General features: G+C 56.7%; 1 protein-coding gene across 5 annotated transcripts in view; it reads left to right on the top strand.

Moving 5' to 3' along the window:
• Positions 1-5718: 5718 nt before the first annotated feature.
• Positions 5719-25646, top strand: part of RAB26 (RAB26, member RAS oncogene family) — a 31579-nt gene continuing 11651 nt past the window's right edge. Inside the window, exons 1-3 of one of the 5 annotated variants that reach the window (XM_069029746.1) lie at positions 15683-16218; positions 20001-20146; positions 20358-21448. In XM_069029746.1, the coding sequence (XP_068885847.1) occupies positions 21062-21448 (387 nt within the window). In that variant the 5' untranslated portion in view covers positions 15683-16218; positions 20001-20146; positions 20358-21061. Of the gene's footprint in view, positions 5772-9870; positions 10103-12605; positions 12717-15682; positions 16219-20000; positions 20196-20357; positions 21449-25646 lie in introns of those variants that run through there. The other 4 variants (XM_069029744.1, XM_069029745.1, XM_069029748.1 and 1 more) reach the window with 4 other exon arrangements.

Raw genomic sequence — 25646 nt, 5'->3', positions numbered from 1 at the left:
CGCCGCGCTCCGCCGCCTCAGCGCCCGCCCGCCATGGCCCGGCCCGCTGGGGCCCCGCTCGCCGCGCTGACAGCCCCGGCCCGGCCCGGCGCCGCTCGGCTCTGCTGCTCCGCCCGGCCGCGGCCGCCCCCGCTCCGCCTCCCGCCCGGCGGAAACACGGCGCCGCTCCAGCCCCGCTCCAGCCCGGGCCGCCCCCGCTCCGGCCCGGCACCGCGCGGCTCCCGCGGCGCTCCCGGGCCGGGGCGGACGAGGAGGGCAGGGGGTGTGCCGGGGAGCACGGGGGGACAAAGGGTGTCTTGGGGCATTGGGACAGCACACGGGTCCCGGAAGCGGGAGGATCCCGTGGGAAAGGAGTGTCCCGGAGGGCAAGCGGGATCTCGGGGGACAGGGGTGTCCCGGGAACAGGGGGATCCCCTGGGGAAGGGGTGTGCTAGGAACAGGGGGATCCCGTGGGAAAGGAGCATCCCGGGAGACAGGGGCCATCCCGGGGAGTACGGGCATCCTAAGGACAGAAGCATCCCAGGCAGCAGCGGCATCCCGGGGAACGTGAACATCCCCGGGACAGGAGAATCCCGGGAAACAAGGGTTATTCCCGTGGAGGGCAGTTCAGGCACCGGGCGGGGCAGACAGTGCAGCAGGGAATTGTCTCACAATGCCGGGGGGACTTCCCCGCTTGGGCACACAGGGCACTGGGCACCAGCACCCGCCTGAGCCCTCCCCGAAGGCTCTCGGCACTCCGCTCCCATGGCTGGTGCCCATTCCCAAGGGCTGTGGGATGGAGTAAGAGCTGCAGGGTACGGGGTGTGTTACACGCCTCCAGCACAGCAGGTAACTCGGGTACCTTGGAGAGAGAGGAAGAACAAGGCAGGTACTTTCCAGTGCTTTTTTTTTTTTTTTTTTTTTTTTTTTTTTTTTTTTTTTTTTTTTTTACCATTAAACATAGCAAATCTATCAGGTTTCAATGTCACTTTCACCCTGCACTGCCTGTGGCTCGCACCTGGTGAGATCAATCCATCATCCCACAACAGCTCCTCGGGGATCTGAATTATTTCTGATTTAAAGTGATTAAAACATATAACGAAAATAAAATCTCCATACAACCAAAGGAAGCATCATTACAGAGGGCATATCCCCAAAACGAGCCCTGGCCCCATTTGGAAGGGATGGAACAGCTGTGACAGCTGATTATTGCACCCTAATTTGTTGGTGTTTCACGTGTGCCATGATTACTCAGGACTGAGGAAGGTTAGCCAAGGTGACACTTTGGTTTTGAATCGTGTAAGGATTTTTTAAGGCACTTGTGATTTTGGGCACATGCAATTCTCTAGGGAACAAGGGACTGACCCACCAGCGCTGGGTGTGCATCCACTGTGGGTTGTGAATCTCAGAATCATTTAAGTTGGAAAAGACCCCACCTCTAGCTCTACCCAGTGAGATTGATCCAGGACGGTCCTGATCCAGCAGAATCCATCAGCACCTGTGTGGTTTCAGCTGTAGGATTGTCCTGCTGAGTCTCTGGCTTCCTGTATGCAAACTCTGAGCAAACCAGAAATGCAAAGCCTGACAGCATCCAACCCCACTCCTTGGCATGGTGCTTAATGTATGTGAGCATTTACTTTCCAAAAACATTTTGTACCTTGAATTTTGGGCTTGAAATGCGCTTGAAAGACACATCATCCTTTGCATGATGTATTGTGCCCAAAATAGCTCTGTGGTTACTACTTCCTCATGTGACTACGATATATTTATTTCCGTTCCCTCAATTGTAAATTGCTTTTTCTAGGGTTTTTTTTCCTTTTTCTTTTGTACTGATGCCCATATTTTTTCAGATAACAGCAAGGAGAAAATATCCTGTGTGTGGATTGTAATCAGTAGATTAGCTGGCTAATGGAATCCAGCTGATGGAATGAAGTTAAGGGCTCTCCCCCAAAAGCCAGGGCTGCCAAGCTGTAACGAGGACAATGAGCAAAGAAATACTCGAGTGAGTGTGCAAGAAGAGAGCAAACCTCGACATAGTGGCAAGAAAATAATTTGTTCACATCAAATCACGATTTTTGATCTTGGAGGAAAGTCTTGTCCCTGAGCTGAGATGGGTTTTAAAACAGCAGCTGCAGAAAATGATGGAAATGGAAAATGCACTCTGGGGTTGGGAGGCTGCTGCTCACTGCGAGGCTGGGAATGGCTCGTTGTGGGGAAGGGATTCTGCTGGTTCCTCCCACTGGCAGGAACAGGAGAGTTTCTCAACACTGTTTACTTGCAGCAGAATTAAAACCCCAGTGAAGAGGGTGTTAATTCTTCCCATCCCCCAGTCCTGCATGCAGGCACCCAGCACATCACGGACACACCGTGCTCAGCAAAACGTGACGGGGCTGCGGCTGACCAGGAATGTCCCTGCTGCCCCCGGGTCCTCCACAGATCCCAAAAACACCACAGACGGCTTTGGCCAGCGCTGGGACCCTGCAGCATCCCCCTTTCCACCCCCGGACAACACCTATTTGGGCACATTAAACCTGCTTTGGCTCCTGCAGTGCCAGGTGCAGGTCCATGAGCAGTCAGTGCAGAAACCTCCTTATCCAGGTGTGTTAGTGGCCCATGGAGGGGAAACTCTGTGCAGGTGGAGATTGGATTGGAGCCAGGATGGCTGAGCCAGGACAGGGAGCCTTCTGCCCCAGCAGCACCCATCCACTGTACCTTGTGTGTGGCTTGCAAAGGGCAGGGAAAATGCCCCTCTTGACCTCTTTGCTCCCTTGCCAAGAGCTGTGGGCCCTCGGAGAGCAGCTGTATTTCCATATGGCCATAGTAACAGCTCCATTTACTGTGATTTCCCTGCTTAGAAAGGACTCTCACCTGGTGGAAGTAGCACAGCTTGTGCTCAGCAAGTGTCTGGGGAAGAGAGCTCTCCTGTGGGGAATGGGATACAGGTATCCCAGAGGAGCTGAGGATCCCTGTTTCTCCTGGGAGGAAGTGGTTGTATCCGTCCCTGCAAGTTGTTCTGTGACTGCATTTTGTGCCCCCCTTTCTTGCATGATCATAGAATCATGGAATTGTTCAGCTAGGAAAAGATCTCCAAGACCAACGAGTCCAACCATTCGCCCTGCACTGCCAAGCCCACCACTAACCCGTGTCCCCACGTGCCACATCCACGCGTCTGTTAAATCCCCTCAGGGATGGCGCAATGACACCGTGGTGTCTGAGCAGTGACCCCCACAGGGACCATCTCCATCACCCAGTCCTGGCTCCTGCTCCCCCCCATATTCCCGTCCCCCGCTCCAATCATCACCCCCATGGCAGCAGGTAGATCCAGGAGCTCCCACCGGCCCCGAGCCCCTGGACCCGGCGGGCTCACCCCGCTCCCGGCGCCGGTTCACGGGTCCCGGGCGCCCTCTAGCACCGCCTCCGGGATAGAGACCGGGAAAAGACCCGGAACGAGCCCTGGAATCACGGAATCGCAGAAATCCGGTGGGTTGGAAAAGCCTTCCGAGACCACCCAGTCCAACTGCTCCCCCAGCACTGTCAATGCCACCCCCAACCCATGTCCCCAAGTGCCACATCCACACGGCTTTTAAAGGACAAGGGGGAACGGCTTCCCGCTGACGGAGAGCAGGGTTAGATGAGGAGTTAAGGAGCTGATTGCCCTGCAGAGCTCTGAGTGCCTGGAAGCGCCTGGCACCGGGCTCGCTATGCCGCTCACACATTGTCATTTTGAAATAAAAGCTAATTGCCCAAACGCCCTCGATTTTTGCTAAGGGAAAATGTCCAGCCTTCCTTGGAAAACAGTAACAAACAGAGCTACATCATCACCATCATCCAGATTGTTAATTACCTGGAGCAGCGCCACTGGCTCACATTCAGATTAGGAATGTCACCTCAGGTGTGCCAGAGCGCAAAGACAAAAGCTGTTGATCCTGAGGCTGATGGATCCCACCCGTGTCTCATCAGCCATCTGCCACCAATTAGCTGTGATGAACGTCTGAGCACATGCGGGCACTCATTTGCATGTCCCCTGGCGAGCGGGAGCCCCGCTCCTCATCAGAGGGTCCTGCTGCTCCCTGGTCCACCCACTCAGGAGGTGGATTTGCCTTTCCTCCCACGGGAAGAGCCCACTAACAGACCCTCAGCAAGTGCTGCTACTGCACAGGCAGCCAGACATCCACTCGATTCATCGGGAGCTTCTTCCCAGCTGGCCCTTAGTGGGTGACTTATTCTCCAGGGCAGCAGCTTTACGAGCCTCTGCACATTTCCATGCTGCTCATTACCACTGTTTATTGTTTTACAAGGGCCCAGAGTACTGCTCGCATCCCAGGGCTGGCCCATGGGAGCTCTCAAGCTCTGCAGTGCCGAACTAATTTCCAAAGATGAGGGTTTTCAGGGATTTATTTGCTCCAGCTCCCTGGGCTCTGCTGTGGTGGCTCCACAGGCAGTGCCAGGCTCAGGACCACCAGTTGGGCTCGTGCTCCAGCCATGGTCTGACTGGTGAGAATCATCTTGGGATGGAAATGGCCAAGTGTGCACGGATAACAGGCACATGTGACATTTACACCCTTGCTTTTGAAACCCCAGCCACGGTCTAACCCTTCCCTGTCTCAGGATGTGTCTGTATACAGCTACAAAATACCTCAGATGTTTCCAAGCTGAGATATTATATTCCTAAAATATTTGATGCTGCTGAGGCATGTCTGAAAAGCATCTAAAATATACAAAATAGCCTAAAAATACCTCATATTAGGGAGGTTGGGCATTTGCTCTGCTCTCCCTCTCTTTCAAAGGCCTTTTGAACATCCAATTCTTCATCCTGTCTCAAAGTCCTCGTGGGTGACTGCTGAGCTGGGGACCTCCCTGCACTCAGCCCTCTGTTCCTGAAACTTTGGCTCATGTCAGTCTTGGCACAAGAAAAATTAATTTCCTGGCCTCAGCTCAGTGCAGGCTCATTAGGACCTGGCGCAATTACCCTTTTATGCGTGGGAGGGGGCACCAAGGTTCCTTGGGGATGCCCATGGGGACATGCCAGGCATTACAGAAAAGCTCTGCTCCAGGGAAGGGGACTGAGCCCCCTTGGCTTGGCACTGGGGACAGAGACCCCATCCCATCCTCCTGTTGCCCATGGTTTTGCTGCCAGTGTGGGTCCTTCTCTTGAACACTGTTGGGGTTGAGCATGCTAGGAAAGACATTTTCATTGCCTGCCTTTGCCTTTTGGAGAGGGAGAAGGGGCTAATGGGGGAAATTTGGTGGGGGAAGGAAGGGCTCAGGCTCTGCCCCTGGGCTGCACGTGTTGAGACCTCAATGTCTGCCCAGCTCCATGGTGTCCAAACCCTGCCGGGGAGCTGGATGCTGCTCTTACAGATTCGAACACCAAGCAGTAAAGAGTTAGTAACAGGCTGGCCTCTCCAAACCTCCCGAGTGCTTTGCAAGGAAAACATTGGCAATGGCTGGAGGGAGCCACAGGTGGGAGCTGCCCCTCAGGATGGGCCAGAGAAGTGGAGGAGCCTGAGATGGAACCACAGGGACTCTGTGGAGGAGAGATGGAAAATGAAATATCCAGACAAAGGAAAGAGGTTGCAATTGTAAGATTGGGCTTGGCAGTGTAAGAAAGGGAAGAGACAAAAGCAGTCTCTGAGCAAAACGCTGGAACTAAACTTTCACAGCTGCAAAAGGAAAACAATGACTTCCCACACAAAACTCACTGATGGGCTGCGCTGATGAGGAGATGTCTGAGGAATTTCAATTAAAAGCCAGCGACACTGACAAAGGCAATGAGATTGAAGTGTTCAGAGGTAAGTGAGCGGTGGGGAGGGAAGAACAATAACTGGTGAGGGAGGGAACGGTGCCTGCTCTGTGCTGCGTGGGCTGGGCCCTTCCCAAGGCAGCAGAGGCCATACCCGCTGCGCCTGGCAGGGAGCTGGGATCCAGCTCCAGCCGTGTCCCACACCCTCTGCTTCCCTGTGCCCCTCCACGGGGATGTGCTGGCTGCAGCAGGGCTGTCCCCTCTGTCTGACATCTTTGGGGGATATCTGCTCCTCTGTAGCATGAAACTGAGCTCTCTCTGTTTTCCCGTCAGCCCCACGAGCCCCCAGCTGCCCTCCCACACCTCCTGCCCAAGTGATGCCTGCTGCCTTCAGGCTCTTCCTCTACAGCCACTCTGGAGCCAGAGCTGTGTGTGCCCTTGGCAAAGGACCTGAAGCAGAGCAGGGAGTGGGAAGAGCTGGCAGAGGTACATGTGATTGGGAGAGTCACAGAATGGTTTAGGTTGGAAGAGGCCTTGAAGTCCATCCAGTTCAACTATTCCTCAGCACTGTCAAAGCCACCACTAACCCATGTCCCCAGGTGCCACATCCACACAGCTTTTAAATCCCTCCAGGGATGGGGACTCCAACACTGCCCTGGGCAGCTGTGCCAAGGCTGGACAGTCCTTTCCAGGAGGAAATTTTTCCACATATCCAACCTGAACCTCCCCTGGCACAGCTTGAGGCCGTTTCTTTTGTCCTGTCCCCTGGGAGCAGAGCCCCCTCCTGTCAGGGAGTTGTGCAGAGCCACAAGGTCCCCCTTGAGCCTCCTTTTCTCCAGGCTGAGCCCCTTTCCCAGCTCCCTCAGCAGCTCGGGGTGCTCCAGCCCCTTCCCCAGCCCCGTTCCCTTCTCTGGATACACTCCAGGACTTCCATGTCATGAAGGGTCCAAAACCGACACCAGGATTTGAGGTGAAGCCTCACCAGCGCCCAGCACAGAGAGACAAAGAAGCCCCCAACCCTTGGCTGGTGGCACTGCAGCAGGTGACAGCAGAGGCACAACGAGCAGCACATGGAAAGAGCCTGCACCATTCCTCCTGCACTCACCATGCAAGGAAGATGAATATCTTCCAAGCTGGCACAGCTGACATCGTGCCTGATGGGAATAGCTCGTCCTTGCAGCCTGCCTTGCCTGCTGGAGAAACGGCTCTGCTCCATCCAAGCTGGCACCAGGAGCTGGGATCAGGAGGAGAGCGGGCTGGGCAGGCTCCTGGTCTGCTGGGAGAGGCAGGGATGGACACAGCCCGGCTGGGCCCGGGGCATGGAGCAGCCAAGGCCAGGGAGCGTGGGGGCAGCTGTGGCACGAGCCAGCTTTGGAACAACCTGGAGCAGCGGGAGGAGAGAGGGAGGGATGGCCTCACACCGAAATATCTTGCTTGGCTCTGAGCACGGCATGGAACTTCTGGCACACAGAACCCTGCGAAGTTCCATGCCAAAGTAAACAGCCAGATTTAAAGCCCTGAAGTGCAGTGTTTGTGCAGAGCAGCTGGGCAGAGCACGGCTCTCGGCCCCAGGTGGGCTCCTGGTGTCTCCAGCCCTGTGCAGAGCTCTGTTCCCCAGCAGGGGTGGCTGGGCAAAAGGCAGGTGCCATCCCATGGCTGCTGGCACAGGTGGCACTGGTGGCACCATCTGCCTCTCCGTGCTCACATTCACACAGCAGCACAACAACTCTCTTGGGCTGACCACCCTGATGGGGACAAGCTGCTTTTCTGCCTTTAAGAACAAATTTACATATATGTAGATGTCTCAAAGTACCAGCCAGCCACCAGCATGGCCAGCCCTGCTCAGAGCCCTGCCAGATGCAGCAGCCCTGCTTCCCCGAGGCACGCCGTATCTCCAGGCATCTGTTGTTCCATTAAGCTATTTTTAGCAAATATATCCCCCTTAGTTCAGCTGCCGTTATCTGATTAGTTCCTGTAACTATATGAGGAGCAACATCTCCAGGCGTGACTGCGATTCTGAGCAGGCTGTGTCTCTGCACACGCCTTTCCTCCTCACACAGGAGAGAAACTTGCTGGAGATGCTCCTCGCCGCCGTGCTCTGAGCTCTGCCGAGGCTCGGTTTGGGGGCTGGGGACAGCGAGGATCAGCCCTGTGGCAGCCACCGGAGCACACGACCTTTGGTACAGGCAGAGTTATCCAGGCGCGCTTCCCGGCTGCTGCCGGCGATAAGGAGTCATCCCCTCCGGTGTTGCCCTGATGCGGCGGCGATAAACAGCTGGCTTTGTTTGCTCCGGTGCACAGGGCTATTGATGGAGATTTCCGTCATCCTGACTGGGGATGAGAGCGGGGCAAAGTCCTTGCGCAGCAGGGCGAGTGTGCCCCGAAGGTGCAGGGTGCCAGGGCTGTGTACCCCCTTCCTCCCGGCAGGTACCACCAGGAAAAGCTGCACCACGGCCATGGCCTAGGGACTGGTTAAAAACCTGCAGCCCACAGATGGTTCCAGCACTGCACTTTGTTCCGAGGTCTCAGCCTCTATTGACTGCAGCTGTCCTGGAAAATCAGATTATAGTGCAAAACCGTGGCATCCTGTCTGCTCTGCTGAGGCAGGTCTTCCATCTCCTGGCTGGATTGTCAGGATCAAGAGTACACGAAGGGGAGTGGGATGATGAGCCTCCACCGTGACAGCTTTTCCTCCAGCCTCAGCTGTGTCAGAGGAGTGCTGCAGACCCAGATCTCCTCAGCGTTCTCTGGAGCGTGTGACAGCCCTGACCGTGCCCAAGACTCAGGGTGGTAGAAGGGGGATGTCACCCAGGAACCATGCACAGGAGCTCCTGACCTGGCCCATCTCCCTTGTCCATGATCAAATCCATCAGAACCCTGCTGCCTGCTCCTCCTCCTCGACGTGCTTCAGGGCTCTTGAACATGGATTAACTACAGATTTAAGTGCTCCCAAAGGGAAAATCTCATCCATGCCCACAGTGAGAATGACCCCTCACCATCACCACGGCTGTCACCCGAGCTCTGGCAGCGGCCCCGGGCTCTCTGGGGTGCTAATCCCTGCCATGTCAGCTGTCACTCCGTGTGCCAGCGCTGTCACTTATTCCATCTTCACCATGTGCCTGCCTGGCTTCTGATAGTGATTAATATCGCACTCCTGCCCCACTGTGCCTGTCCAGGCCTCCATTCCCAGCCAGGCTGAGGCCGTGCTGCTGGAACGCGTCACACACACAGCTGAAGACATTTATTCCAGCTGAGAGACCGCCAGTGCCTCAGGTGACATTCATGTGCAGAGAGAGATGCCAAGTGTTGCTCGCTGAAACCAGTTGCGGAGACACACTGGGGAACGTGGGCTCCCGGTCCCACAGTCCACGCTCCGTCCCCCCGTGGCCTGGACCCAGTTCCACCCTTACACCCTCGAGGGATGCTGCCGGCAGCTGAGGGTCTGTGGCTGCCTCGAGTGCCCCCCCACACCGTGCCGGCCGGTGGCAAACCCGAGCGGGGCACCCGGCTGTGCGATGGACCCCAAACCGGGCTGTGGAGCTGCACCCCAGCCCCGCTGTGCACGCCGGCTGCGGGGCTGGCGTGTGCGGGGCGTGCGTGTGCGGGGCATCCCACGCTGCTCCCCGGGGTGCGGGTGCCGCCGTGGCGGGTGTGACCCGCCCATTCGCGGTTCCCTTTGCTCCTGCAGACCCCTCGGAGGTGCCTCCCGGTGCCCCCACGGTACCCACGCCTCGGGGCCGGGGTGTGCAGGGACGGCGCGGGGAGCGGGCACCGCGGTGAGTGGGTGTGAGCCCCCTTCTCGCCTCCCCTCACGCGGGTACAGACCCACCAAACCCCCCCCCCCCACTCGCCCCGTGCCCGCTCCCCCGGTACCCCCCGGTGCCTCCCGGTACCCCCCGGTGCCCCCCGGTACCCCCCGGTGCCTCCCGGTGCCCCCCGGTACCCCCCGGTGCCCCCCGGTGCCTCCCGGTGCCCCCCGGTGCCCCCCGGTGCCCCCCGGTGCCGGCGCTGCGGGGCGCGGGAGGGGCGGGGCCAGCGGCGAGACCACGCCCCCTCCCGCCCTCTGCGCGCTGCCATTGGCGGAGGGGAGCGCGGGGCGGGGCCGGCGCGGGGCGGTGGCGGCGGCTCCCGCGCCCCCCCAGCGCCCGGCGCGGCCGCGGCGCCGGCCCCGGGATGTCGCGCAAGAAGGCGGCTCGCAGCAAGGGCGGCGGTGCCGCGCCCTCCGCCGCGCTGCCCCCCGCCGCACAGGGCACCGGCCGCGCCGCCGCCGCCCCCCGGGGGAGCTCCGCCGCCGCCCCTGAGCTGCCCCGCAACGGCGGCGCGGCGGCCGGGCGGCCCTCGCTGAGTAGCAGCGGGGAGTTCTACGATCTCGCCTTCAAGGTGCGGGGCCGGAGCGGGCAGCGGGGAGGGCTGCGGGAGCGCGGGGTCGGGCGGGTCCGGGGTCAGGCGGGTGCGGGGCCGGGTGTAGCGTCCCCGAAGTTCCTGGGGGCCAGGACCGGGAGGGCATCCCTTCATCCCTGCTTCCCTTCATCCCTGCTTCCCTTCATCCCTGCTTCCCTCGCTCCCATCCCCGGCATCCCTCCCCTCCGTAGCCGCCGGGTCGGGGTCTCGGCGGGGGCTGCGCCCGCACAGCTCGCGGCAGCGGGGCTGCTGCTGCGGGACTTGTGCAAGTGACGGCCAAAGGCTGCTCCGGGGAGTTCCTTTAACCTCCCGGCTCCTCTTTAACCTGGAAAAAACCGGGGCTGTGAGCAGAGTGATGGCAGCCCTCGAGGGGCACCGAACGTGCTCCGGCTGCTGCTGAGATGTCCCCAGCCTTTCGGGCTCAGATGGCTTCTCCTCGCTGCTTCAGATCCTGGCGAGCGAGTCACAGAGCGAACATATTTGCTTCCTCCCCACTTCATCATGCGACCTGATGCAAGCCCAGTTTGGAGCTCATTTGATGATTTTAGGGCTCACATAGTGATTTCGGGGCTCATTTAGTGATTTCGATTGAGACCACGACTCGGTGAAACCCCTCTGTGTTTCTAGCACAGATCTCTGTAGCTGAGCCCGGGGGATTGAGCCCTGAGAACGCGGGTTTGCTGTGGCAAGTGCCACCTTGGTGTGTGGTGTTAAGAGCTTGGTGCCTGTGGCCGTCGGTGTAGCCGTCACGGTGTCAGGGTCTGGGATGTGGGGTAGGAGGTGTTAAGGTTTGGTATGTGGGATTGGTGAGGGGCGTTCCAGAAATGTGTTTGGTTGCTTTGGTAGGTGGTTGGTCCTGATACAGCTTCATTAATGGTTCAACAGCTTTCCTAAAATGGAGCCACCTCTGTGTTTGCACTGGTCCTCAGCTCCTGGAGCTCACCTCTGCCTGCCCAGGCTGGGGCTTTCCCTGGGTGTCGTCCCCATGGCACAAGGGTGAGCCAAATGGGTCTTGGATAAGCCCAAATACACTGGGTAGACAAAATATCTGCTAATGGTCTGGCTGATTTTGAACCAGTGGCAGACAGAAATTGCTTTGTATCCAGTAAAAACCTGGTTTATTAAACTTTCTCCTTCCCTTTCCCCTCTCCTGAGGCTTCTGATCTCTGCCTGAGGCAGTGGCCAAGTCCTGGGCATGGAGCTGGATCCTGGCCCTGGGCACTCTGTGGGCCCGGGTGAGGCTTTGGTGGTGCTGAGTGGGGAGCAGCTGCTGTTGAGGGTCACCTATTCCAAAAAGATGTCTGGAAAATTTTTTTAAAAATCAATAAAGTTACTTTTTTGCCCCCTTCCCTTGGCTTCACACCAATACTCCTGTGGGTGCTGGCTGCCCTCACCCCGCTGTGCCTGGTGCTCCTGTGGGACACCGGTGTGGGGCTCTGCTGGGGGTGTGGGGCACTGTGGGCAGATCCTGTCCTCCTTGGCAATGCCCTCCGGCCCCAAAACGAGCTACACCTGTGGCTGGGGCTGCTGCTGCCTCTCAGGGCTGAGCTGCAGAGTGGTGGTGGCATTTGCCACTTCTGACAGCTCCTGAGAGGGTTCGGTGTGACCCAGGGCAGTCCCTGCCATAAAGCCATTTAAATCCTGTCACAGGTTAATGGCTCGTGGAAGGCTGATGGCAGCGCCTTGGGAGAGAGGGAACCTGCCACGGCAGGTGCAGAAGGAGCTGGCACAGCCCGGCTCCGTGGTCCCGGGTTTCTCAGTGTCATCCTGCCAGGGGGAGCAGGGTCAGTGCCCTGGGGGCAGGAGGGCTGTTGGTGTGGGCAGAGGTTTTGGGGAGCTGCATTTGGAAGCAGCCTCAGCTCTGCCGTGGTTGCTTTGTGGAGAGGATCTGCCTGCCCTGTCTGTGCCCATGGTGGCTGCTGGGTAGGGAAACTGAGGCAGGTGCCACTGGGAGCTGCTCCCTTGGCATCCATGGAGGACCAGGAGGGCAGCCGGCCGTGGGCATGTGTGGGTCCCACTGAAGGTGAGGGCAGAGTGCACCCCTGGAGCTGGTGCTTGTGGCTGGGGACCCCCTGAAGTCTCCCCATGGGCAATGTCACCCTCCCAGAAAGCCCCACACATGATGGGGTGTTTTGTGGGTGTGCTGGGGACAGCACGGGTGGCTCCTGTCACCCAGATGGCATCTCTTGGTTTTCAGGGGGTGTTTGTGACCCCATGAAGGACCTGCTAAGTGCCGGTCAGGGGAAGGTGTCTCCAGTTTGGTGACATGGTGCAGGGTGGGGAATAATCCCACTGTGGGTCTTTCCAATCCTCTTCCCCACCCTCCCCTGAGTCCCAGGACATCGCTCTTGGATGTGCTTTTTCCCCTCAAGCATCTGCTGCCCACTCCTGTGATGGAGCGGGGTAATGGCTGCAGTGGGGCTGCCTTCCCAGAACCTGGAGCCTGACGCCCCTCCCTCGCTCCCTCCCTCTCTCCCTGCAGGTGATGCTGGTGGGCGACTCGGGGGTCGGCAAGACCTGCTTGCTGGTGCGCTTCAAGGACGGCGCCTTCCTCGCCGGCAGCTTCATTTCCACGGTGGGAATCGACTTCAGGGTAAGTGCCTGGGGAGCTCCTCAGCCCTTTCCAGGGGTCTGGCAGGTGAGTGATGGATGTTGCAGAGGAGTAACTAAACATTGCTCCGAGGACTTCAACCTCGTCAGCCGTGTCAGCTCCAGCCGGGGCGCTCGGGGTGGCAGCAGCGGCAGCAGCTCAGCAGCGTCTTCGTTACGGCTTTGCACAGGGATGGGGGAGCGTGTCCTCTGCTCAGGATCCTGGGGATAATTCCTGTAACAACTGAGGCCTGACACCTGCCCATGAAAATATTTCCCTAAGGAAGTTGCAGTGTTTTGAAGAGTTGTTTGGTTTTTTTCTTGAAACAGCAAACAACAAAACCAACACTGATATAAATCAGAATGCCCTGGAAGAATCTCCTGAGCACAGCTTTGGGGTGCTGATGTGGGGCTGTGGTGCTGTGTGGCCCTGCTCCCTCTGGCCTGGGGGGATGTGTTGTGCTGAGGGATCAGTTTGGTTGGGAGCAGTCGGAGCATCCTGGTGCCAGGAGTCATGGGGGTAGCAGTTAGAGTTGTACAGCTCCAGTGAGGACAGTGGGAACCTGCTCCACACAGGGAATAAAGGGTGGACTGGGAGGAAGAAAGGGGGACACTGCATGCCCCAGTGAGCCCAGAGCGTCCTTTGCCGGGCAGGAACATCTGAGTGCTGGCTGGGGCCCTTGAGACCTTTTCTTGGCCATGTTTCTCTGTCAGTCCCTTGCTGGGGGGGGCTGCCTATGGTTCAGTCAGGCCCTGGTGAAGGGGGTCTGCAGTGCTGCCACCCCTGAGGTGGGACAGCAGAGCAACAGGAATGGTGACTTTACAGAGGTGGCACCAAAGAGCCTTCACAGCAGCTGTGCAGGGCACGAGGCAGCTTTTGCCACCAAAGCAGCAGCCAGCAGCACGCCTGGCTTGGCTTGCTGGCACCAGGATCAGCTGCTCCCTGTCCCTTGCCAGTCCCCCAACCATCTGCTCCCCCCAAAGTGTGAGCTTGTCACCTCCCAGGATGTCTGGGCAGTGCTGCTCTCCCTGCCCTGCTCCTGGGGCACCGGCTGTGCCGTCTCTCTGTGCGATGGATTTGGCTCCGTTTGGGTGCTCTGGTGGGTGCTGTGAAAAGCTGCTGGTGGTGCCATGCACTAGTGTTGCGTCTTCCCAACCGCCTTTTCCCAGCAGGATCTTGGATCTTCACTTCTCTTGGAGGATTTCTAGGAGATGAGTGTCTCTTGTAACCTTCTGCTTGGCTGGGGTGTGAGTAATAACTCGCTGGTGCAGTGACATTGGGAAGGGATGAAGGACAGCTCAGAAAGCCTTAAGGAAGGAAGGGATGTTTCATGCCTGGTGAGGCTGGGGGCGTGCAGCAGGTAAAATGGGTAAATTGGGGTCTGTAATTTTATACAAAGGTAATTACACGGTGTTTCAGGTGTTCTTCAAATGAAAAGCGTTTTATTACTGATTGCAGTGATTGATACAGAGGGCAGCCATAAAACCCTGTGACTTATTGATTAGAGCGCTGAAATGACTGTTACTGAGAAACAATCAAATTAGGGTTAATTTACTTCTCTAATAGAGCTGCTAGAGCTACATGGCTCTGAAATGGGCAGATTATACAGTGGGGGAGATCATGTGTACGCCCTAAAACTCATTATTATCATCCTTGTAAGGCATTCGTAATTTTGGGGGACATGGAAATAGTTTTGTGATGTGCATCTCCATTCCCATTAGGATAATCCTGTTTGCAGGTGCTGGGTAATTGTCCCTCTCACTGTGGGCGCCGTGATGCAGATGATGCTCTGGGGTGGCAACTCTGGAGGCTTCTGCTGGTTTTAATTTGTGTCTTTTTAATCACGAAACTGTCGTATCACAGCTCCTTCTCTCGGCAGCCCCAGAGTTTGGCAGGGGTTTTGCTGGCTGAAGCAGGCGAGGCTGTTTGCGAGGTGGCAGTGGTGGGAAGGTGTCACTGGGGTTTGCTGTGTTCTCTTGGCCCACTGGGAGAGGTGCTGAGTGAGCACAGCAGGGTTATTCTGGGGTTTTGTGGGGTTTTGGCAGGGTTTGTGTCAGTCTCTGAGCCTCGCTGGCACCAGAGACCGCAGGGACCTCTCCAAGGCCAGCGTGTGTGGCAGCTGCACTCCTGTGCACGCACGACCTTGTTCGGGACCTGCCAGGTCCCTGGGGCCCATCCCAGCCCAGGAAACCACGGGGACAGAGCTGCCCAGCTCCTGGAATTGTCCTGGGGACCATCTCCACTCTTCCTGGTGCCATCTGGTCCCTGCAAGCACTCTGGAATGGGATGGAGCTGCATTGGGGGCAGCCCCCACGCCAGCCCAGCTTCCTCCTCTCCCAGTCCGTCCATTGGTCCCAGGGGGCTCCAGGATCCATTGCTCATTTTCAAGGATGTCAAGCCATTAGATGCACCCAAAGCTATGGCTAATGGATTACATAGGCCAGAGCGAATGTAAATGAATAGAAATCCATTTAAAATTAATCTGGCATTACAATTCCTAATGGCCCCTGAGGTTTGTTCCCTCCTACTGTTTTATGTGAGGGAGAACCTCCCTCATCGAGTTTGTTTATCATCATTTCTTAAACAAAGAAGGATGTTGATCTGAATGTGTTTGGAAAACAAACCACTGATGCTGGGGAAATAAAGATGATTGTAATATTAAAAAAGACATCAAAATGGCATGTGTTGGCTTCAAGCTTCAGAGGTGCTGAGTCCTCAGTGGTCCTTCCTGGGAAAATTGGGTTTGCTGGGGGAGCATCTTTAGCTCCTGGGGGTGATTCCCAGTTCAGCTGGGACAGTGCCAGGGTTTGGCTGGGGGTGCAGTGCTGGATGAGCCCCCCACTGTGGGTGCCATCGAGGCAGAGCCCTGGGTGAGGGGTCCTGTCTGGGCAGAGCTTTGGCTGAGCAGAAACATCTGTCTGCTGAGCTCCTGAGCTGCTTCCCCTCAGGGGAAAACCCCTCTCTGCCTTCTGTGTCTGAATCACAGGTATCACCTTCAGGGTTTCATTGTTAGATAATTAGGGGCTTAATTATTGCCCTCCATGAGCTCTGCTGAGCTATGGCATGAGGTCTTATCTGGGCAATCCTGGCAGGTGCCTCTGCTTGGGAGGTCTTTCCCCACAGATCCCCACTGGGGAGGGCAGAGCAGCTCTCTGGGCACGTCATATGTGCTTTCCTGACTTCATATGTTCGGGTTCCAGGGAGAAGGGGCTCCTGGAAAAGAGCAGGTTTAGTGCTCAGGGGTGTGAATCCCGATTTTCTCAGTGCCACGGAAGGAGCTGCTGCTTCTTGTAATTTTGGCAGCACTGCAGAAACCTCGACAGAAATTCGAGCTGCGCAGCCAGCGGGACTTGTGTCGTGACAGCTGAGTAACGGGAGGGAGGTCTTGCCAAAGCAGAGAAGCCAAAGGGCCACGTGAACCCACTGTGTCCCTGTCCCCAGTGACACCCGGGCTCCGTGGGGCTGCCCAGCCCGGTCCTCACAGCCCGGAGCTTTTCAGGGTTGGGTAAGTGAAGATTTTTATACTAATTGGACCTGAAAGGAGAAGAACATAAAAGAAAAATATTAAGGATGAGCCTTTTCTCCCTGGGAAGAGGTGCTAATGAGCTTCTTTGCCTTAGCAGGGGTGATGGTTCCTGTGTTAATCAGGGGGATGAAACCACTGGGAAGCACTTTCTGGTGGAGTTCAGAGCAGGGTGGCTTCTCTTCGTGTTCTCCCAGGTGTGCAGCGGTGTCACTCCTCTCTTGCTGCCCCGAGGGCAGGGAGCATCCTCCTGGCACCGAGCTCAGGCGCTGCTGCAAGAGGAGCAGGAGGGAGCCAGCCCCGGTGCTTCAGCACAGCCCCAGGCTTCCAGAGCAGGCAGTGGGCACAGGGGATATTTCCTTTGAAGGCTCAGCTTTGATGTGCACAGGTTCACACCGATGTGAGGGGGTTCAGCTGCTCGCCAGCACAGCCCCCTCGGGAGGCTCCGTGCTCTGCTCAGCCTTGGCTTGGCTGTGCCGTGGTTAATCTGGGACAGCCCCGTGCTGTAAATAAAACCTGTCACCGGTGGCCCTGAGCTCTAAGGACTCCTGATTACACTCAGCCCTGTGCTGCTCAGGGGTGGAATCAGCGGTGTATAATGTGTTTTTTTTAACATGGGAGATTTGTTGCATCTCTGCTTATTTTTTTGTTGTGTTTGTGTGTGCACCTTCCATGGGCTGCCCCCGCCTCCTGCAGCGAGCTGAGCTTTGCAGGAGGATGGGAGCCTTTGCTCCAGCCATGCAGAGTGTGCAGAGTAACAGGGACCACGGTTTGGATGCACCCGGACTGGTCCTGGGTGCCCATGTGCTGGGAGAGGGGTGTGGATGCCCTAAGCATCTGCTGGTCCCCAGTGGGCATCCACATCCCTGCCCTTGGGACAATGCTCAGGTCCCCAGCAGGTGCCCACATCCCAGCCCACATCCTTGCCCTCACAGCCTTTGCCTGGTGCCTCCCTTTGAGGGGCTGGAGCAACCTGGAGCCTCCTGAAAGCCAAGGGCTTGCTTTTATCTCAGCGGTTGGCGTGGAGCATTAGAAGGGCTCATTTTCTGATGGATCAGTCTGGAAAAAGTGGGAGGAGAGCTGCTTAGGCCAGAAGAAAGAAACGGAAATAAATTAATTTCAGTGTCTTTCTGTGTAAAATTAGCTCTGGATGTTGGAGGAAAGGAACTCGGGCGCTGGGCAGAGTGTTTAGTCTCTCCTTTGCTGTGTGGGGTCAGGATGGGGATTTGCTGCAGTAGGGTGGGTTTAGGTTGGTCTCCAGGGCTGGAGCTCTGGAGGGAAGTGGCCTTTCTCTGGGAGAAACATCTTGGTGCTGCTGAATTGCTTGGATCAAATTCTGCTCCGTGGGGTCATGCCAGTGGCAACACAGCTGCAACCGGGATGGGGAAGGTGGAGAAGGAGCAGGCAGGAGATGCCTGTTTGCCTGCCATGGGTATGCCCATGGCAAAGGGTTGGAACTGGATGACCTTTAAGGTCCCTTCCAACCCAAACCATTCTGTGTTTCTGTGTGCTTCCAGCAGCTCTTTGTCTGAAAATCAGTTTGTTCTGCAGCTCCCATTGCTGGATGAATTTTAATAGCAGCCACTAGCTGATTTCATATTTTTGCATTTCTCTCTGTATGGAGAGCTGGGCTCAATTTGCCCAGAGCAGATTTCCATCCCTGCAAGTGCTCAGGGACAAATTGGATGGGATTTGGAGCAACCTGGTCTAGTGGAAGGTGTCCCTGCCCTCGGCAGGGGGTTGGAACTGGATGGGCTTTAAGATCCCTTCCAACCCAAACCATTCCAGGAGTCTCTGATGATTCCTGTGATGCTCCCACCCCTTCTGCCTGGTTCCAGGGGATGGACACGATGCTGTCACCGGTGCTGTAGGGACCACCTGTGCCCAAATCTGGCACAGGGAGGCAGGTCCTGGCAGCCTTGCCCAGGGAGGGCAGCACTGGTCAGCTGGGATTTTACCCCTTGTGCCCGTGTGTGACTCTGAGGACGCCACTCTTCCCCAGCTGCTGCTGGTGCCTGTTCCCTGCTCCCAGGATGGGCTCTCAGAGGAGTAAATATCCATTTTTCATGGGAAGCCCAGGCCTGCTTTTCTTCCCGTGGCTGCTCCCTCCCTTGCAGAGGGACACTCACAGCTTTGCAGTTGGTGCCTGTCATTTGCATGCAGGGACTCAGTTGCCAAGAGATGCTGCGAGCGGTGCCCGTGGCGGCTGCGCCCGCTCCTCACAGCTCCCGGGCTTTTACTCATCTTCCTTTGCCTCTTGCTTTTGGAAAATAGTAACCCCAGTTCTGCAGCACACCAGGAAGATGCAAACCCCCGCATGCAGGCAGTGATCCCAGCGGACAAGGGACTCCATTCCTGCCTTGGGGAAGGCAGAGAAAGAAGATGAATGTCTTCAAAGCAAAGAAGTGCTTGAACAGCTGGAGTGGCAGCGAGCCCCAGAGCCTGGCTAAGAAAACTCTTAACCAGCTTAATCCTCTTTGCAGGATGGTGGAAAGGTGCCTTCTCCACCTCCTTGGTGTCAGAAATACCACCCAGAATAGTTTGGATGTGGAATTTTGCATCCGTTTCAGCTGACATGACAGCGCTGGGGACATGGGGTTTGGGAGATGCTTCTGGAAGGGCACCAGTGTCTCCAGGCTCCTGCAGCCCTGCTGGTGCTTGGTGGCTTCCTGGTGCATGTTGATAGCTGGTGTCCCCATGGGTCTGTCCTGGCCTGGGGTGCTTGGAATAATGGATTTAATTAGCTCAGGGAGAGAGCAGAAAGTCGGGGATGCTCAGTAGCTGCAGTGCCAGGACACAGGCAAGGAAAACATAAACTTGGCAGCTGCTGGTAGAGAGAGGGAGATTGTAAAGGTGCTCAGCATAATCTGCCTCTGTATCCTCCTGATGAGAGCTGTGTGGGAGCCCAAAACCCCTACCAAAGATGGGGACTATGGGAAACTCAGTTGGGAAATGCAATTCCCACCCATCCACATTGTGTCTGGGGTTGTGAGGCAGATCCCTGCTCCTGCTGTGCTCCAGCTCAGCAGGATCACGGTGAAGGAGCAGGGTGAGCAGGAGGTCGGGCTGGAGGAAGGCTGTGGGTACACGGTTGTGCTGTGTTGGCTCCTCTCTGGCTGCTGCCAGGTGGGAAGTTGGCCCTGGAGAGGCCAATTTGGGCACTGGAGCATCCACTGCCATGGATCTGAGCCGGGCTGGATCCGCTCCCGGTGTCAGGACCTGTGAGGGAGCATTTTATAGCCAGTAAAACATTTAAATGGGGCCAGAGTAAGTCTAAATGGTTTGAATATTTAATGGAATACATTTGGCTTAATTTCACTTTCATCTTTTATTTGTGATAAAATATTGAATTCAGCTGTGCAGAACTGGGTTGTTCTTTGAAAGCAGAGGGAAACCGGCCAGGAAAGGGGGGACAGGTGGGTTTTGGGGTGTCTCAGACTCCTCCACTGCCCCCGGGATGGGCATTTGGGGCATCCCTGCCCCTTGGCTCTGCCTTGCTCAGCTCCTGTGATGCCCTGAGCCCTCGCTGCCTCTCTGCTGAGCCGCTGCCTCGTTTTGTCAATTAATTATTGCTCTCAGCAGGCTTTGGGTTATTCCTGGGGTGGATGTTGATGATCTCTGTGGGGAAGGGTGAGGTGCCAGTCCTGGGTTTGGCAGTGCTGGGATGGCTGCAGTGGCAGGAGCTGACTTTGGCTGAGCTCACCGGGTGCTCACTGTGTGTTGTTCTTCCCTGCAAAACACCTTTCCCTTCGTCCTTTCCCCAGAGCCACTTCCCCGAGACCTGAGCCATGGGGTGGGTCCCATCCGTGGGGCTCTGCTGGACCCTGTGATGGTAACACTGAGCATCACCGTGGCCAAGGGCAGGGCAGCAATCGACGGTGCCAAAGCCTGGAACAGCGAGTACTAGCAGGTCATCCTCCTTGGGAAAAAAAATGGGAAAAGCGCCCCCATCCCGGCAGGTCAGAGCTGTGTTTGTGGTGGAGGGAGCCGCAGTGTGGGGTGAGCCTCAGCAGCTGTCCTTGGATGGTGATGGGGCATGCACTGTTCCTATGGTGATGGGGGATTGAGGGCTTTACTTGCAGAGCCTTTGGAAGCAAAATACTTTTCTGTTGGCCCCACAGGCAGAGCTGTGCGCTGCCCGTGCGGCTCCTGGCTCCATCCCAGGGTGCCGGGGCTGCCTGGCTCCCCCAGCTCGGGATCCCAGCGGAGCCCTGTGTTTGTCTACAGGGACATACAGCATTTTTAATCCTGGCTCAGCACCGAGTCATTGCCCTGAGGCGTTGGTGAATCTCTCGGAAGCAACAGCAAATAATTCGTCTTTATGCCTCCTCTGGGAAAAAGTGTTTCTCCCTGATCACAACTAACGTGAGTTGGGAGCTCGTGGCTTCAGCTTTAAAGGGTGATGCCCATGGCCCTGGGCCATGGTTGTCCCAGCGTGAGGAGGAGCTCAGTGGGAACTCAGAGTGGGTCTCAGTGATGCTTCCGAGCCTGAGGAAGACGTTGGTGTGACGGGGCTGGGTCAGTTCTGCCTGCAGGAAGGGTCATCTTCTAGGGGCCAGGAAACCATTAGCACATCTCTGAGGATGTGACTGATCCTGGTGTGAACACCTGCACAGGTTTTGTTCCATTTTGTGTGGGATTTTTCTATTTAATTTATTGAAAGGAGGGGAGTGGTGGGAGCCATGCCCAGCTGCTTGGGTCAGATGCCACGAAGCCATTGCATCCACCTCGCCAGCCCTTGTGCCACCTGCATCCCGTGTCTCGGGATGTTTTCCTCCTGCCTGCCAAGCCTCGATGTTCCTGGGCTCAGTGACACGCTGGGGAAATGGAGGCTTTGGCTTTTCCAGCTTTGCCGGCGCAGCATCACCACGGCAACGATCCCGGCGAAGGCTCCGCACGGGTCTGTGGCATTAACGCTGTCACTGGGGAAGAGCTGCCGCACCATGGCCACGAGCCCCCGGGCTGCGATGTGTGCCAGGCGTGCTGGGGGTCCTGCCCCACGCCAGGGCTGCGGCTCCTCCTCATCGGGACCGAGCCTGGTCTGGCCCCTGTGCTGGGCACATCCCCCTGGGGAGAGCCAGCTGTCAGCACCGTGTTCCCAACCTTGGAACAGCTCCCTGTTAATGATCTTTTTCCCTGCAAAGCCAAGTGCAGGAGGCTGCTGAAGGCATCTGGGGAGCTCAAGCCTGTCTGGAGAGTGCAGACTCCACTGGTGAGGACCTTGCCCTGCTCTGGATGCTGAATTTGGTAGAAATTGCTGGATCTGCTTCCCGTGCCACTCGCCAGCAGCCAGTCCCACCCGTGCCTCCGTGCCTTGCTGCTTCCTTGGAGCTAATGATTAAGAAAAACACAGCTGCATGTGTGGATGAATAATTGAGCCCGGCCTGGCTGCTGGGGGGTCGAAGTGGAGATGCTGTCCAGGGACCTCCCTGTCGGAGGGGAAGGGTCCGTGGATGAGCATCCAACCCACAGTGCCCCGGGCAGTGCAGGGTCAGTCCAGACTCTTTCTCAGGAGCACAGGGAGCCCTTCCAGCAGCTCGTGCACCCAGATGGCCGGGCTTTCATTGGTTTATCTTTTTTCCCTGGTGTTGAGCACGCTCGGCTCTGGGAGCTGTGGGGAAGCAGTCGCACTGCGACCCCCGGCCTCTGCATCGCTCCGTTTTCCTCAGAGGAGGAGCCCGGAGATTGTTGTTACTCCTGGTGACAATTTCTAGAGCTGAGCCTGGATTTGGCAGCGGTGCCAGGCAGCCCCCATGACCCCAGCCCTGGTGAAGGGCTGGCACCTGTGCTGGGCTGGTGGGGATGTGAGCCAGCCTTGTGTCCCTGCACCTGCCCATGGCAACAGCGTGGCAAGGCACTGCCCTCCAGGCTGGTGACAGCCCTGTGACACTGCCCTGGGCACCTGTCACTGGTTGTGTGTATTGTGTGCTGTCACCTCCTGCTCCTGGAGTTTTTTTGTGGTCATGGTGTGAGGGGGAGCACAGGGGGCCTGTAAAGCACCTCAAGCCCTTACAGTGCCAGCTGTGGTGCCAGTGTGGTGCTGTGGCGCTGCAGAGCCTGGACCGTGGCACCCAGAGCACTTAATTCAGTCAGTGCCAAGGGGCTGAGCTTGGAGAGTGGGTCCTCCTCTGTGGGGCTGCTCCCGAGACCCCTTTACATCAGGGGGACACATCCAGGAGGCTCCCAGCAGGGCTGGGGCTCAGTGAGTGGCTCTGTGGCTCAGGCCAGGTTGAACTTCCTTCAACCCATTCATGAGCTGTTCTTATAAATGTGCATGAATTAACAGGAGAAGTGCTCAACAATGCTGAAAATAACTTTGTTCCCAAGCAAGCGTTAATGCCTGGCAGATGTGTTTTTCCCTCCTGAATAATACGCACATGAGGTCAGACAGCCGAGTGTGCTGGGGGAGAGCAGCAGGAGCAGAGCAGCTCCGGGAGGGCTGATTCTCCAGGTATCAGCCCCACAGCCCAGTGCAGAGGTGGAAATCCTCTCCTGAGGACCTGGCTGCTCCAGCTGGAGTTCTTGGCTGAGGTTGGGTTTCCCAAGTGCGCAACAAAAAAATCGAGGTGGCGGTGTGTGGGTTTTAGTTCAGTTTTGTTTGTAAAAGGGTTGGCAGTGTCTTGGAACAGCTTCCTGGGAGCATGGTCTGCACTGCTGCCCAGACCTCCAGCACCCACAGTGAAGGATTTGGGGTGTTTTGCATCCCTGGGGTGATTTCCCAGCACAATCCAGGCTTGCAGGTCTGCTCCAGAGCCCCACATGGGGAGAGCAAATGGTGGAGTTGGATTGGCCAGACTGGTTTGACTGACTGGGGTGGTTTTGGTGTGGAAGCGCTGGCGATGTGCTCAGTGTGCTGCAATTCCTCAGCACCTCTGCATCTCCTGGGGCTTTCAGTGGTGCCCAAACCTGGGGAAGAGCCTGCTCTAGCAGAGCGGAAAATGGGAGAGCTGGGACTGCTGCCAGGGAGAAGGAAAAGCTTTGCAAAGATCAAAGCTTTGACTGCACGGTGCCTGCGCTGGCGGAGCCCTGTGCCGGGAGCGCCGGGATTGCTCCTGTGCTGTGGTTTCTGCCTTGTGCCACCTGTGGGTGGGTCTGAGCGGCCACCCCAGCACTGGCAGAGGAGTGATGGGGCAGAGGCTCTGCCCACTCAGCCCCTGTGTCCCCAGCTCTGTCCGAGGGGGATTTCAGGATTGTTCTTGCACAGGGGGCAGGTGGCCAGGCAGGACCATGGTGGCATTGCCACCTGTGGCAAAGTGAAGACACCGTGGTTAGTGGGAAGAAGGTGAAACCTCAGAAAGCTCCCCTGGATTTTGGGGAGCAGCCACAGGGCTGATGAGGGTCCTGCCCTGCAGAGAGGGGCCCAGGACTTGCTGCGTTTCAGCCCTGGCTGTCCCTGTTGCCACTGCACCATTCAGAGAGGGGCTGTGGTACCAGGGAGCACTGGGACCTGATGGGTGCCAGTCCTGGAGACTGACTGGACTCATTCAGCCATCAGAAAATCTCATTAGAGTTCTTCAGTCACTCTCTTCTCCTTGAAGCCTTCAAAGGATCTGGGCTCAGGTTTTCTGCACAGCAAGGATGCAGTTTTTGGGAGCTTTCTGCCTTGGCTATTGGTGAAGGATGGGAATGTTTGGGATAAAAAGCTACAGATTCCTTTGTCAGGTCTTTGGGGATTTCATTTTCTTTAGGGATGAGAAGTGCTCTTTAATAATGCTGTTTGCAGTGCTGTCTGTGGATGCTGCTGTGTTACTGCTGGGTGCTGACAGAGTGTTTGCTGCTGGATGTTCAGCCCTGATTTTTTTTTTAAATTGGATTGTAAAGTCTTCTCAGAAACTTCAGGCAAGTTTTTAGCCCAGGACTGAGGCAAATCCTAGAATCATTTAGGTTGGAAAAGACCTTTAAGGTCAGAGAAGTGCTGCAAGGCTTTATTTCTCCCCAAATAAATGATTCCCCATCCAACAGGACCTGATAAGCCATTTTTCATCTCTGTGGCACTGACGGGGCCGTGTTTGCTGCAGATGAGAAATGATAGAGCAATAAATGCTCTGTGGAGATCCCTGTTCAGCTGTGCAGTGTGGCATGTCCTTGATGAGGAAAATGAAGATAAATATACTGAGTGCCACGTTATTTATTCCCAGTATTGGCACGGATCTGCCTGAGCCATCTCTGCCCCCTTTGTTTCCAAGGCTTCCTGGTTTAGAAGGAAGCAGGGATATTTTTAAGATATCCCTTCTTTTATAAAGTAGGGGGAAAAGAGATGGAAGGGGTGAGTAATGCAGCCCGGGGTGGTGGGGGAGCTGTGCAGACCATCCCCGGATGGGGAGGATCCCATCCCATCGCATCCCATCCCAGGAGCCAGGTGTGTGTTGGAGCTGCAGGGATGGGTGCAGCCTTCCTGCTGGCTGTCGCTTTTTGGTGGCTCTGGTCTCCAGGTCGGCTGTAGCAGATCCTACCCTGAGGAATTTTGATGGTGGATTTCTCTGGCTGCCCATGGGATTGGGGCACAGGCTCACTCCCACAGGGACATCTCAAAGCCTTGTACGGCCCCGTCTCCCTCCTGCCGGGATGAGCCTGAGCAGCCTCGTTGGGCTTGAGAGCATCAAGTCTCATCTGCCTGTGCCTCCCTCAAGAACCATTCCGTGGATCATCCCAGAACCTTGCTGGTTTCATGGAGCAGTTGTACTGGGAGGGAATGTGCCCCTCACCCAGGACTGTAGCTGACATGGGCGATGCTGAGAAGCAGAACAGGGCTGAATTTAAAATGTATGATCATAAGCAGATCCTCTTACCTCTAATCTGTCCCTAAGACAGGATTCTCTTCTTGCCAGAAAACCCTTTTATTTGCAGACTGATGTGACTAAAAGATGATAAGTCACTAATTCTTCAGTGTGTCTGCTCGAACAAGAGCCAGGACTCTTATCTCTGCAGGGCTGGCAGCCAGGGAGACGTTAACTGGGATTTAATGTAGTGAACACAGCTCTGGACAAAGGCTGGTGCTGCTGACATCCCTGGGGCACTTGTTGGGTGCTGCAGGGAAGGGGCTGTACCCACCTGGAGACCAGGAGGGGGGCATTTATGTAGGGCCAGGCTTGTGGCTTCTCCAGGCTGGACGTGGCAGAGGGACACGGTGGGGTGACCCCTCCAAGCAGCTGTGGAGGTGCTGTGGGGTGGCTGTGGCAGCAGAACAGGTTGGAAGTGCTGTGTGCTGTGAGGGGCTGCGGTGTTAATCTGCATTTCCTGGGATCTGCTGAGGAACTGAGCAGGAGCTGAGCAGCCAGCACCGGCATGTTGTGGGTTCTGAAAGGATCTTGGCAGCGGTGCTGGTGTTGGAGTGGCTGCAGGCAGGAGTGTGCAAGGCCTGGGGAGGAAAACATCCCAAGGCAGAAGTTTCTATTTTTAGCTACAGAGTG

This window comes from Aphelocoma coerulescens, chromosome 14 (assembly GCF_041296385.1).
Source record: "Aphelocoma coerulescens isolate FSJ_1873_10779 chromosome 14, UR_Acoe_1.0, whole genome shotgun sequence".
Lineage (NCBI taxonomy): Eukaryota > Metazoa > Chordata > Aves > Passeriformes > Corvidae > Aphelocoma > Aphelocoma coerulescens.
This window is presented reverse-complemented; position numbering and strand designations above follow the sequence as displayed.